The 13,142-nt window shown below is 40.5% G+C and overlaps 2 protein-coding genes across 2 annotated transcripts; one reads left to right on the top strand and one right to left on the bottom strand.

The window, feature by feature from the left end:
* The first annotated feature begins 2,442 nt into the window (after positions 1-2,442).
* LOC132893920 (ubiquitin thioesterase zranb1-B-like) lies at positions 2,443-3,107 on the top strand. Its single transcript, XM_060933092.1, has 2 exons — positions 2,443-2,686; positions 2,763-3,107. The coding sequence occupies exons 1-2, from the start codon at positions 2,552-2,554 to the stop codon at positions 2,979-2,981; spliced, it is 354 nt and encodes a 117-aa protein (XP_060789075.1). The 5' UTR covers positions 2,443-2,551; the 3' UTR covers positions 2,982-3,107.
* A 1,043-nt stretch (positions 3,108-4,150) lies between these two features.
* LOC132894485 (26S proteasome regulatory subunit 4) lies at positions 4,151-12,546 on the bottom strand. The gene is made up of 11 exons (XM_060934359.1): positions 12,497-12,546; positions 12,074-12,127; positions 11,866-11,962; positions 11,648-11,772; positions 11,312-11,497; positions 8,140-8,268; positions 6,309-6,405; positions 6,007-6,196; positions 5,326-5,477; positions 5,016-5,170; positions 4,151-4,400 (listed from the first exon to the last, which is right to left on the bottom strand). The coding sequence occupies exons 1-11, from the start codon at positions 12,497-12,499 to the stop codon at positions 4,266-4,268; spliced, it is 1,323 nt and encodes a 440-aa protein (XP_060790342.1). The 5' UTR covers positions 12,500-12,546; the 3' UTR covers positions 4,151-4,265.
* Between the last annotated feature and the right edge of the window lie 596 nt (positions 12,547-13,142).

Here is a 13,142-nt window from a genome sequence, read left to right as displayed (position 1 = left end):
CAACTTTTTTTTTTTGGTTTGTTTGTTTTATTGACGGGGTTGTCCCCGAGGATTTTTTTTCAGCAGAGATAAAAACCAGAGGGGGGGATGATCCCCAGCAAATCGCACCCAGGAGATATTTATAGCCGACCTTCCTCATACTGTTCAGTGGCACTTGGATTGGATTAGATTAGATTAGATTCAACTTTGTCATTACTCAGTATAAATACAGGGTATGCAGTTAGCATCTAATCAGAAGTGCAAATAGCAGAAATGCAGTATAATACAAATAAATACAGTATGTAATATGTATGTAGTATGTATGCTTCTTCGTCGCTTATTATTTATACCCCTGCTCCGCAGGGGGCAGGGTATACTGGTTTATTTACCTCTGTCCGTATTTCCATCTGTCCGAAACACCCTTTTTCTCAGCAACCACAAATCAGCCACTTGGTACCGAACTTCAGCTTGGGGTTCTATATCGTGTAGACCGTTTTCAGGTCTGTCACGCATTGATTTCCTGTTTACCATCTTAATGTATTTACAAAACATATAATGTGGATTTACATTTTTCTCAACAACTACAAATCCCAACTTCTTGATATTTGGTACTGAGCTTCAGCTTGGGGTTCTATACCGTGTAGACCAGGGGTGTCCAAACTGATCCATAAAGGGCCGTGTGGCTGCAGGTTTTCATTCCAGCCATGCAGCAGCACACCTGACTTGGCTCATTCAATCAACTGAACTGTCTTCACACAGTCAAATACTTGCAGCCACACCCACCCTTGATTAAAGGGTGGGTGTGTCAGTTGATTGAATAAGCCAAATGAGGTGTGCTGCTGCATGGCTGGAATGAAAACCTGCAGCCACACGGCCCTTTATGGATCAGTTTGGACACCCCTGGTGTAGACCGTTTTCAGGTCTGTCGCACATCAACTTCCTGTTTACCGACTGAATGTATTTACGAAACTTATAGGGTGGATTTTTTTTTAAAGATATTTTTTGGGCTTTTTTTCACCTTTATTTGGATAGGACAGTGTAGAGACAGGAAATGAGCAGGAGAGAAAGACGGGGAGGGACCGGGAAACGACCCTGGGTCGGAACCGAACCCGGGTCCCCGGATCGGCGCCCTATCCACCTGAGCCACGATGCCCCTAGGGTGGATTTTTGACGCTATTTCAAGAAGCAAAATGCTTTTAAAATGACAGTTTACCAGGATGCTCTTTGAAATCCTTGGGGAGAACACTGCTCTTTACTTGTTTCAGGGTTAATTATGAATGTTGACATCAACAAATAAGTGTCCTATTCCTTCGATTGCTTGCATTCTGATATAAGCGAGAGCGGGGGGATACGTAAGTGAGCAGTAGCTCACAGTTGATCTTGTTAATGTACACTATATAGCAACAATATTCAATTTATTCACAAATGTAAAATCCCCCCCTTTTCTCCTCTCTCTCTCTCTCTCTCTCCTCAACCTATGAATATGAGACTATGAATACATTATCACACAACAGCTTTAAGGCTCATTTATTCTTTCATCACTGAGCATCGTGTGAATGAAACAGAAGGCGCATATAGCCCCTGTGTTTAAAAAATATTGTGAATATTTTTCACACAGCACTCGCCTCCTGTGCACCAGGCATAAATTAGACAGCATATTCAGCTACTGTGCAGTAAAATGGAGTGGCAAGTGTCTCTCTTAAACTCTTGCAACAACCCAAATGAAGATGAAAAGCTGGCTAGAATGTGATTGGTTTGAAGTGATTTTATACCGTAATAGGATTTTAGCAACATATACAGACTGGTGAGTGGTACAGCACATGTTTATTGGTTACAATAAAAATTTTCACTGCAGTTTACTTGATTGCTGAAATAAAAATTCAGGATTCTAGTCATCTTTTACGTTACATTTTTTTATGTTTATGCCATCCGAAATAATACGCATATTATGATGGCTAAATGTCACTGCTATAACACCAGTCCAGCTGCCTTGATGTGCTACTATTAGACGTTTAGAATTATAAAGAAAAGTGTTGGCATTATGCCCAGATGAAATCCAGATTAATCTGTCACATCCTGCCTCCTCGGCACGGTGGTGTAGTGGTTAGCACTGTCGCCTCACAGCAAGAAGGTCCTGGGTTCGAGCCCCGGGGCCGGCGAGGGCCTTTCTGTGCGGAGTTTGCATGTTCTCCCCGTGTCTGCGTGGGTTTCCTCCGGGTGCTCCGGTTTCCCCCACAGTCCAAAGACATGCAGGTTAGGTTAACTGGTGACTCTAAATTGACCGTAGGTGTGAATGTGAGTGTGAATGGTTGTCTGTGTCTATGTGTCAGCCCTGTGATGACCTGGCGACTTGTCCAGGGTGTACCCCGCCTTTCGCCCGTAGTCAGCTGGGATAGGCTCCAGCTTGCCTGCGACCCTGTAGAAGGATAAAGCGGCTAGAGATAATGAGATGAGATGAGATCCTGCCTCCTCGACAGGTGTGTATCTGCCTCTGTTGTGGGAGCAGAGTTTTTGCTGGAAGAGCCCCATAGCGCTTGGTTACACACGAGGCCACTTCTCAGCCCTGGTTGCCATGGAAAACGACGGCTATGACAACCGCGGTGCAGGTGCTAACCTAAATACAGACGACGATGTCACAGTCACTTTTCTGCCCTTGGTGGACAGTGACAGGAAGTTGCTGCATGTCCACTTTCTGTCTGCACAAGAGGTGAGTGGAGGTTTTGTTGTGAAGATTGAGTTTATTTTTGCAAAAGTGCGTTGGTAAGTTGTTGTGTGCCCATCAGATGGGAACAGAGGAGCAGCAGGAACGCCTGCTGAGGCAGTGGTTGGACTGTTGTGTGACGGAGGGTGGAGTCCTGGTGGCGTTGCAGAAGAGCTCGAGGAGGCGGAGCCATCCTCTCGTCACACAGATGGTGGAGAAGTGGTTGGATGGCTATCGGCAGCTGGGCACCTGCCCTGCCCTCTCGGATGGTGAGGAAGAGGAGGAGGATGAAGATGAGTGAGCAGGAGAGGCTTCTCTTTACTCAGAGACTTGGTGCACCTTTATCCATCCTTGCAGAGAACACACATGTACACTAATGTACCATTATTTATCCTTGTTATATGTGTACACACACACACACACACACACACACGATTCTTACACTTCAGTATACCAGTGGTCTTTTCTCATCAATGATGCAAAAAAAAAAAAAGATTTTGGCCCACATGAAATAAAGAACTTGGGTTACAAATGGTACATGCCTTACAGAGTATTCCCCTTTTTGTTTTTATTCCAGTTATTAATTCAAGATTTGCTTTTGAAGCAAGAATTGAAATTTCTGTAGTTATGGTAAGGGCACTTAAGCACCCCCCCCCCCAATTTGCTTCAGCTCTATTTTTAAACTTTTTTTTAAGTTGTAACACCTTTTCATATACATCACTTGAATTTGAGATCAGGTTTTTGTCAAAATCCATTCACTGAGATATTTATTTACCTGTATGATAGTTTGTGAGCTACAGAAATGAATACATACCACTGTATGATAAATGTTGACCTCATGTGCATGAGAAATTCAACTGCAAACTTGATACAAATATGTTAATCAGTGCTCTGTTCATACCTCACGAAACAGAGAGAGCCTTTCCAAATGGATCATTCTTTTCAGTTGGTTGATAATGCTGAAGGTTACACTAAGTTATGTTTCTACATACTGTAACACTTGGGTGTCTGGTCACATTTGTTTGCAGTTTAGGTGTTCTGAGTTTTTTTTTTTGCTAATATTCTCTGGATGTGCTTCTTAACTATTACACTCAAAGACTTGACAAACCAAAGTGAACATTGGTCCATGCTCTTGCAGTGATCAGCAGACTTGTTTTTGATGTCTCCCCCACCTTGTGGCTGTGTGTTCAGTCGAGATCCTCACCTAGATTTAAAGGCACCCTTGAGTTCTTATTTTCCGTTAACATACAATTATGTCAGATCTTGGGCATATGTTGTACATCTCTGATGTGTGATGAGGTGGAGACCAAATCACTGAAGGATTATAAGCTGAATGTCTAACAAGTAAAGCTTCTTTAAAACTGTTTGTTTTTAAAAGCAGTGTATGTGACGTCTTATCATATGTGCCTGATAAACAGTGTCAAGGTTGCCTTCTTAAGGTAAAATAAGTGTACTAGAAGACTATTAGGCTGAGATGTAATACTTTATTTGCAAGAGGCAAAAATGACAGCCAGCATAAACAGAAGCAAGTGTAACAAATGAAAAAAGTTTTAATGTAATAGGCTCATATTCGGCCATTGCCAACTTAAAGGTACAGGCCCTCAGGGGTCCCTTCCTGTTTTTTGTAGAGTACATTCTCTTTAGACTTCTTAAAGTCCTCATTTGTTACTTTCATCCTCCTCTCCCTCAGAGCCATAAGCCCTGCTTCTGTACAAATTGCCTGAGAGAAGAAAAAAAACGCACGTGTTAGTCCACCCATTTCAACTAGAGTATAAATTCACTGTGCAGTGATTACATGCATTACTGTCTGCATCACAATTTTTTATAATCAAAATAATCAGGGACGTGATACAGCTGTATGGCAGTAAAAGGTTTATTCATCTCATGAATAGCTTGAAGTAATTTAGTTTATACTCATCTCTAGCCGCTTTATCCTTCTACAGGGTCGCAGGCAAGCTGGAGCCTATCCCAGCTGACTACGGGCGAAAGGCGGGGTACACCCTGGACAAGTCGCCAGGTCATCACAGGGCTGACACACAGACACAGACAACCATTCACATTCACACCTACGGTCAATTTAGAGTCACCAGTTAACCTAACCTGCATGTCTTTGGACTGTGGGGGAAACCGGAGCACCCGGAGGAAACCCACGCGGACACGGGAAGAACATGCAAACTCCACACAGAAAGGCCCTCGCCGGCCCCGGGGCTCGAACCCAGGACCTTCTTGCTGTGAGGCGACAGCGCTAACCACTACACCACCGTGCCGCCCTTAGTTTATACCATTTATAAAAAACATAATTGCTAGTCATAATTGGACGCCATCAGAACCTTACCTTTATGTCAGCGCCGGAAAGGTCATCTTTAGCCAGGATAAGGTCATCGAGGGTTACGTCGTCTGCCAAAGTCATCCTGCTAGTGTGAATCTGGAAGATTCTGCGCTTGGTCTTTTCATCAGGCAGTGGGAACTCTATCTTACGGTCGATTCTACCTGCAAAACCATATATAAAAGTTCAGTCTTAAAGCAAAGATAGGATGTGTATGTCTTGTGAACAATTCAGAGAATGAAGGGAACAACAGTGACTTAATATCTGGGAATCATGATCATCTTTAACTATAACAAAGTGCATTAGCTTAGCAACAGACCTGGACGGATGAGGGCGGGGTCAAGTGTCTCTATCCGATTAGTAGCCATGATTACTTTAACGTCACCACGGGAGTCAAATCCATCCAACTGGTTCAGTAGCTCCAGCATGGTCCTCTGGATCTCCCTCTCTCCACCAGAGTTGGAGTCATACCTACACAGTGCAAACCCCACACTTAACTCCTGCAATCAGGAAAATGTTCTAAAGACAATAAGTTGGTTAAAGTAGTGCACTCAAAGAAATACTATGCATATTTTACGGTAGTACCACACATTGTGTAATTTATATTGGTCGTGTATAAATGGCTGAATAATCTTTAAGAATTGACATATGAGCATACTACATCAACACATTAATATCCTAACAAAACATAAAACCCAACAACTTGGAGAGCAGATAGTCGTTTGGTCCATTCATCACTCACTGTAGTGCCATTTTGTATACAACAGACACTAATCTGGTAGTATACAATAAAAAACAGGCCATGTCACTACTATTTACACCATTTATGGTATTCACTTTTTATAGTAAAAGGAAGTACGCCCATTCCAAACCCAACCTGTCTATATATGCATCATCAAATCAAAAGAGCTGGGCGGTCAGTCAACAACAAATTGGGAAAAAAAAAAAAAAAAAAAAGTACACCACATCTCCCAACAGTAGGAGAAAACATCTGCCTTACCTTTTTGTTCCTATGGCATCAATCTCATCAATGAAGACTATGGAGGGTGCATGCTCCTCCGCAACTCGGAAAAGCTCTCGCACCAGTTTGGGTCCGTCGCCAAGGTATTTCTGAATCAGTTCTGAACCGACCACCCTCAGGAATGTGGCAGATGTCTGATTGGCCACAGCTTTAGCCAGTAGGGTCTTGCCTAAAAACCATAACACTTCGTGTCAACATATCAGTGTTCCAAACCACAGTATTAATTTTTATGTGCTGATCATTTTAAACCAAGCATTTGCTCTTCAGGTGTTTTCACTGACCTGTCCCTGGTGGACCATACAGAATGACTCCTTTAGGAGGCTTTATTCCCATCTCTTCGTAATACTCTGGGTGTGTAAGCGGAAGCTCAACCGACTCCTACATAAAGAAACCAATATGAATTATCAGCAGTCAATATATGAAAAAAAAGATAGATGAAAAGTAAATACAGGAAAAAGATCTGTGCGTTTGACATACAGTTGAACTCAAAATTATTAGCCCCCCCTTGTGGAATTGAACAGAATTCTTGATTTCTCCATGAAAATGACCATTGACAACAAATGTTTTTATTCTTGAAATAAATGCACTATGAAGACATTGTCCAACAAGTTTCATTACGATATCTTATCACACTGAGTTTCAACCAAGAACAGCAAAAGTGAGATGTTCAAAATTATTAGCCCCCTGACCATTAGTAGTCAATTGTGTACCCTTTTTGACCCACAACTGACAACAACCTCTTGGAATAGTTTTTCACTAGGTTGGCACAGGTCTCCTGAGGAATTTTGGCCCATTCCTCCATTGCAAACTGTTCCAACTGGCCCAAATTGGATGTTTTTCGTGCATGGACGTTCTTTTTCAGCACTTGCCACAAGTTTTCTATTGGATTGAGATCTGGGCTCTGTGCAGGCCACTGTATGACGTTGGTCTTGGTATCCTTGAAGTATTGCTGGACTATTTTAGATGTATGCTTTGGGTCGTTATCTTGCTGGAAGACCCAACGACGACCTAAGCGCAAAGTGAGAGCAGACTTCTGCATGTTTTCCTTCAGTATTTTTAGGTAATCTTCCTTTTTCATGGTGCCATGCACCCGAACCAGACTGCCTGTACCTGAGGCTGCAAAACAGCCCCACAGCATGATGCTACCACCACCATGTTTAACTGTGGGAACTGTGTTCACAGGGTTGAAGGCCTCTCCCTTTCTTCGCCATACATAGGCAATGTCCATATGCCCAAACAGCTCCAATTTCGTCTCATCTGACCAAAGCACAGACTTCCAAAACTCATCTTTCTTCTTCAAGTACTCACGGGCAAACTTTAGTCGGGCTTTGATGTGACGATGTTTTAGTAAGGGGGTTCTTCTGGGACGATAGCCCCGAAGCCCATTCCGATGAAGAGCCCTCACAACAGTGTGCCTTGACACACAAACTCCAGAAGAGGCCAGGTCAGCAACAATTTCCTTTGCAGATGTACGGGGCTCTTTACGGACATCTCTGACAATTTTTCTTTCCAGAGTTCTTGAGATCTTACACTTGCGTCCACGACCAGGTTTGTTCTTGACCGAATTTGTCTCCTTGTACTTGGCAATGATGCACCGAACTGCAGTTCTGGAGACTGTAAACCTCTTCGAAATGGCAGTGTAGCCTTGGCCCTTGTCATGAGCCTCCACAATCTTTTGTCGGAGTTCAAGACTTATTTCTTTAGTCTTCGGCATTGTGACAAATAGTAATCCTCCTCATTCATTCAAATGCCCTGTTCCTTGGAGTCCTTTTAAACTGTTGAATGGAGCCAATTGACTACAGGTGTTGCTAGGAAGCCAAATTGATTGCACAGGTGTTGTTTAAAAGCTGATTGGTTAATTAACTGTGTTTTAAAAGCAAGAATCCACATGGGGGCTAATATTTTTGACCAACTCATTTTTACCATATTTCATATAAAGACAGCCTAAAACTAATTTCATATTCCAAAATGCACCACAAACATCTGAATAGTACTGGTGATTGTTTGTGTATATCAATTTTTATCAATGCTTTAAACATTTGGAGGATATTTGGGAAAATGTTCCAAAATTTAAGGGGGGCTAATAATTTTGAGTTCAACTGTATCTTGTACCTTGATCTCTTGAATTTGGCTGTCCAGGCCTCCAATGTCAGCATATGTCTCCTGAGGAGCCTTTTCCACTTTCATCACCGTCACCAGAGGATCAGTATCATCCATGAGCACACCGATCACTGCATGTACCTGCAAACAGACCCATTCACATCACTCCATCATGGGATTTACAGTGTCATGCTTTAAGTTTTCACTTCACAAAATTTCCACAACTCTTTCCCTCTGGACTCTTACTAAACCCTATTACAACATCCTCCATTTATCAGCACAGAAGACTCAACTGCACTATCATACTTTGGCTGTGCAACCTGCTACTCTTGTAAACATCTTACATTGTGATCTCTGCTACATGTTCATAAATTTACAATACACAACAGCTATCAAATGCACAGAAGAACATGCCACTGCTAATCATAACTATATTTGGCTGAGCAGTGCTGCACACACAAAAATATCCTTCTAAGAAAGAACAGATTTTTTTTTTTTGCATATACAACAAAGAATTTGTTACCATCAAGATACGATAAAATAACACTTGGAATTAAGTGTGAAATTCCAGAATTACAGCAGCAGACAGGCTACAATATAAATACAAAAATGTCTTTACCATGCAAGTTAAAGTGCAAAACTACATGTGGAAAAGTGCATAAGCTGTAGAAAAATATATAGAGCAGCGGCTACAATTATCGACACCTTTTCAGATTTAGCAATAAAAAACAATTTTACAAAAGGCGAGTTTCAGTTACAACAGTTATTATTAGTTAATTAATCAACCGGAAGCCCCCACCCTATGATCTTGTCATCTGATGACAGAGCTCGTTACCGGAGATGGAATTTTTTTTAGCATGATCAGCAATTTGAGGAAAACCTGGACGTTATCATCACAGGTGAGTATGGTAGAAAGATCATGGACATGTTTTTACTTACCAAATTCACTGATATTTCATGATTTTGTCGAAACCTACTTTGTTTCTTACTCTTTCATTTATCAGTCGCCTATTTTATCTAAATGCGCGTTTGAGAAGTCATGCGAGGTGTTGACAATAGTGATCACTTTCACTGGTGTCCACCATTCTCGACACCCTGCGGAATTAAGTGGCATTTACAACTGTTATGTATCAATCTTTGTGTAACATTGTTGAAGTAGATGAAGTACTTTAAAAAAATAAAAGTGATGTGATATATATACACACACACACACACACACACACACACTACTGTTCAAAAGTTTGGGGTCACTTTGAAATTTCCTTATTTTTGAAAGAAAAGCACTGTTCTTTTCAATGAAGATCACTTTAAACTAATCAGAAATGCACTCTATACATTGCTAATGTGGTAAATGACTATTCTAGCTGCAAATGTCTGGTTTTTGGTGCAATATCTCCATAGGTGTATAGAGGCCCATTTCCAGCAACTATCACTCCAGTGTTCTAATGGTACAATGTGTTTGCTCATTGCCTCAGAAGGCTAATGGATGATTAGAAAACCCTTGTACAATCATGTTAGCACAGCTGAAAACAGTTTAGCTCTTTAGAGAAGCTATAAAACTGACCTTCCTTTGAGCAGATTGAGTTTCTGGAGCATCACATTTGTGAGGTCGATTAAATGCTCAAAATGGCCAGAAAAATGTCTTGACTATATTTTCTATTCATTTTACAACTTATGGTGGTAAATAAAAGTGTGACTTTTCATGGAAAACACAAAATTGTCTGGGTGACCCCAAACTTTTGAACGGTAGTGTGTATATATACACACACACATACACATACACATATATATATATATATATATATATATATATATATATATATATATATATATATATGTATGTATGTGTGTGTGTGTATATATGTGTGTGTGTGTGTGTATATATATATATATATATATATACATACACACACACATACATATATATACATACATACATACACACACACACACACCCCGATTCATAACAGAATGGAGTGCTTAGAGTATTTGGAATCCTACTGCAGTAAATAAAATTAGACCAGAATTAAATTCCTAGCATATAAAAAAATTTACATGCTTGAAATATTCAGATTTTTCTATTCATTCAGAAAATATTTTCTGCAGATTGTTGTAAATATCTACCACATATTACAATATCAGTAGACATTTTATATTATGGTTCGAGGAATGACATGCGACCTTTGACCTGGATTTTCATGTGGTTACAATGTCAACTGCCTGTTGACATTTACTGGTAAACTACAAAACTAGAAATTAATACAAACAACAACAGACGATTAACAAAACGTGATGTACGAAAATACTTAGAAAGCGGAACAAAAAGATTTTCTGACGCAGGCTAAACATTATCAGTTCATTTGTTTACAAACATTAGAATTATTTCCTCATTTACATAAACACCAACATAGATATATTTATATCAAAGATATTTTGTACTAAATATAAAAGTCTTTGTAAAACAAATTTTACATAAAAACTATGCTCTGTTGATTTAATACCATATACCGATTTTTTTTTTTTTTTAAAGAAATAATCACCTGGATGTCGATAATTGTGGAACGGTGTCACATGATCTGATATGCTAAGTAATCGGGAATCAACTCATTTTTTCCAGTGGAAGTTTGAGTCATTATTCATGCACAATTTACATAGTGAAAGTCTTTTCTACTTTTGCAACAGCCAAAAGATCGTTAAGGTGTCGATAATTGTAGCCGCCGCAATGTATGTGCAGAGTAACAGAATATAAAATGTGTGCCTGTATACTGTATAGTAATTCTATTAATACACTTTGCATTGTGTTAATACACACACACTCATGCACTTGGTTAGACTGGAGACAGTTCTACAGCACAGAGTACATCTTAACTGCATTTGCTGAGACAAGCTGCTGTAAATACTGAGTCATATTGGTGTAGACAGGTTTTGTGTATTTATCATTTTTGATATAAATTGTTCTTTTTTTGAGAATTCACTACTGAACTAAAGCAGTGCTGCTCATTTCAACTCTCAGCTGTCACTGGTTTATGCACTTACTGCAGATATATTCTGACTCTCTCTAAGGAAACAAACAGCACCATTTTTAAGAAAACTTACCTACACATCGAAATAGTTAACAATATAGCTGTTCAAAAATTAATGCTGCGACTCTAACAATACACCACTTGATAGAAAAACACATTACCTTGTGATTCAGTAAAACAGAACAGCCTGGTTCTAGAAGGTCTTTATCCACGAAGGAGAGGATGCTGACATAGTGCTCTGAGCCCACTGACGTAGATACAATGGCGTGGTTATCATCAATGATCTCTTCAAGTGTTCCTACTGACATGGGTGTGCCTCTCAGGTCATCAACTTTAGACCTCTCTTCCTGTAACAACAATTACCGATGGGAATTAGAGCATTTAGTTTGCGTCTACCTGACTGTTCATAACGTAAGAGGACATTAAAATGATTGCGAAGGAAAAGAGACATGATTGGTTTCCACTTGAACTAGAAATTTACAGTTGTTCAAGTATACCTCCTGTTTTTCCTCAAGTGGCTTCATCTGCTCTTGGTTCCGAATGAACTCCTCCTCCATTAGCAGATAGTCCTTGATCCTCTCCTGCTTCAGAAGCTTCAGTCTGCACTGTGTGTGTGGAGTGACTAAAGACAGAAACAACAAGCTCATACCATGGCTTATCTGTATGTGCTTTAATGTGATGCAGGCTTACGGGCTAAAAGATATCATGTATATACCCATAGGAAGCTTGCTTGCAGCATCTGGGCCTTTTGTCTTCTTTTTCTTCTTCCCCACTCTTGTGGGAATTGGGGGCTCGTATTTCTTTTTCTTATCCTTTCAAAAGAGGAAGTGTTTGGTATTTAACCAACTAAAAAAGGAAAAACGTTTGACTGACATCTAGCTAGTTGCATTCACAGTCAAGAAGAAATTAAAGCAGGTACTTACTTTATCATCTTTCTTCCCCCCTCCAGGGCCATGTCCTCCACTCTGGTTCTGTCCCTATTCAACACAAGCGTACAGCATATTTAATTTCCTCATGATGCATCACACTGACTGGGAATGTTACAATAATTCACTTACAGGCTTTGTATTAGGCTGACTGGTTACCTGGAATTCTCTAAAACTATGTCTAATTTAATTTACTTAATGAAGCAACGGCTGGCTAAAGTCTTCTGCTCGACAGCTAGCTCGCGAAAGCTAATATTATGAGTCTAACACTAAAAATATAAAACATTCCAAAATTACTTTTCACAGTTAAATACTGTGCGATTTAAACGAGAAGTTCAAGTATTTCGGTATATTATCTGATTCAATCACATACTTATTTAGGACCAGAATGGCTAATTAGGAATAAAATTGCTTGCTCACCATTGTCGGTTGTTTGTCAGCTACTGCTTCCGGGTTAATAAAAACAACTTCCGATTCTCTCACCGGTAAATTTTGCGTGTCACTGATCTCTGCGTAAAATCTCTGGAGAGCTCATTGGCCAGTCAGAGTGACGCCATCTGGCCGCCATATTACCACGCACATCGGATCGGTCCGGTCATATCTCCGCCTAGGGAGCTACACAAAATTGGACATGTTATTCATCTAACTGTAGAGAGAAAAACACACTGTGTTTTTAATTATAATGTACAGTATTCATTATATTTTATCATCATGGATACATTCAGGAAGATTACAAGAGATTATTATTATTATTATTATCCATCCATCATCTCTAGCTGCTTTATCCTGTTCTACAGGGTCGCAGGCAAGCTGGAGCCTATCCCAGCTGACTATGGGCGAGAGGCGGGGTACACCCTGGACAAGTCGCCAGGTTCTCGCAGGGCTGACACATAGACACAGACAACCATTCACACATTCACACCTACGGTCAATTTAGAGCCACCAGTTAACCTAACCTGCATGTCTTTGGACTGTGGGGGAAACCGGAGCACCCGGAGGAAACCCACGTGGACACGGGGAGAACATGCAAACTCCACACAGAAAGGCCCTCGCCAGCTGCTGGGCT

Source organism: Neoarius graeffei, chromosome 11 (genome assembly GCF_027579695.1).
Source record: "Neoarius graeffei isolate fNeoGra1 chromosome 11, fNeoGra1.pri, whole genome shotgun sequence".
NCBI classification, from domain to species: domain Eukaryota; kingdom Metazoa; phylum Chordata; class Actinopteri; order Siluriformes; family Ariidae; genus Neoarius; species Neoarius graeffei.
The sequence above is the reverse complement of the archived record's forward strand: the minus strand, read 5'-3'. Positions and strand labels throughout refer to the sequence as shown.

Bases quoted from the DNA above. Each gene is read 5' to 3' on its own strand.
- LOC132893920 (XM_060933092.1), top strand. From the start codon at position 2,552: ATGGAAAACGACGGCTATGACAACCGCGGTGCAGGTGCTAACCTAAAT. The intron at 2,687-2,762 runs GTGAGTGGAGGT...TGTGCCCATCAG, and splicing joins ACTTTCTGTCTGCACAAGAG to ATGGGAACAGAGGAGCAGCA.
- LOC132894485 (XM_060934359.1), bottom strand. The intron at 11,963-12,073 runs GTAAGTACCTGC...CTCTTTTGAAAG, and splicing joins GGGGGAAGAAAGATGATAAA to GATAAGAAAAAGAAATACGA. The intron at 4,401-5,015 runs GTAAGGTTCTGA...TTCTTCTCTCAG, and splicing joins TTTCCGGCGCTGACATAAAG to GCAATTTGTACAGAAGCAGG.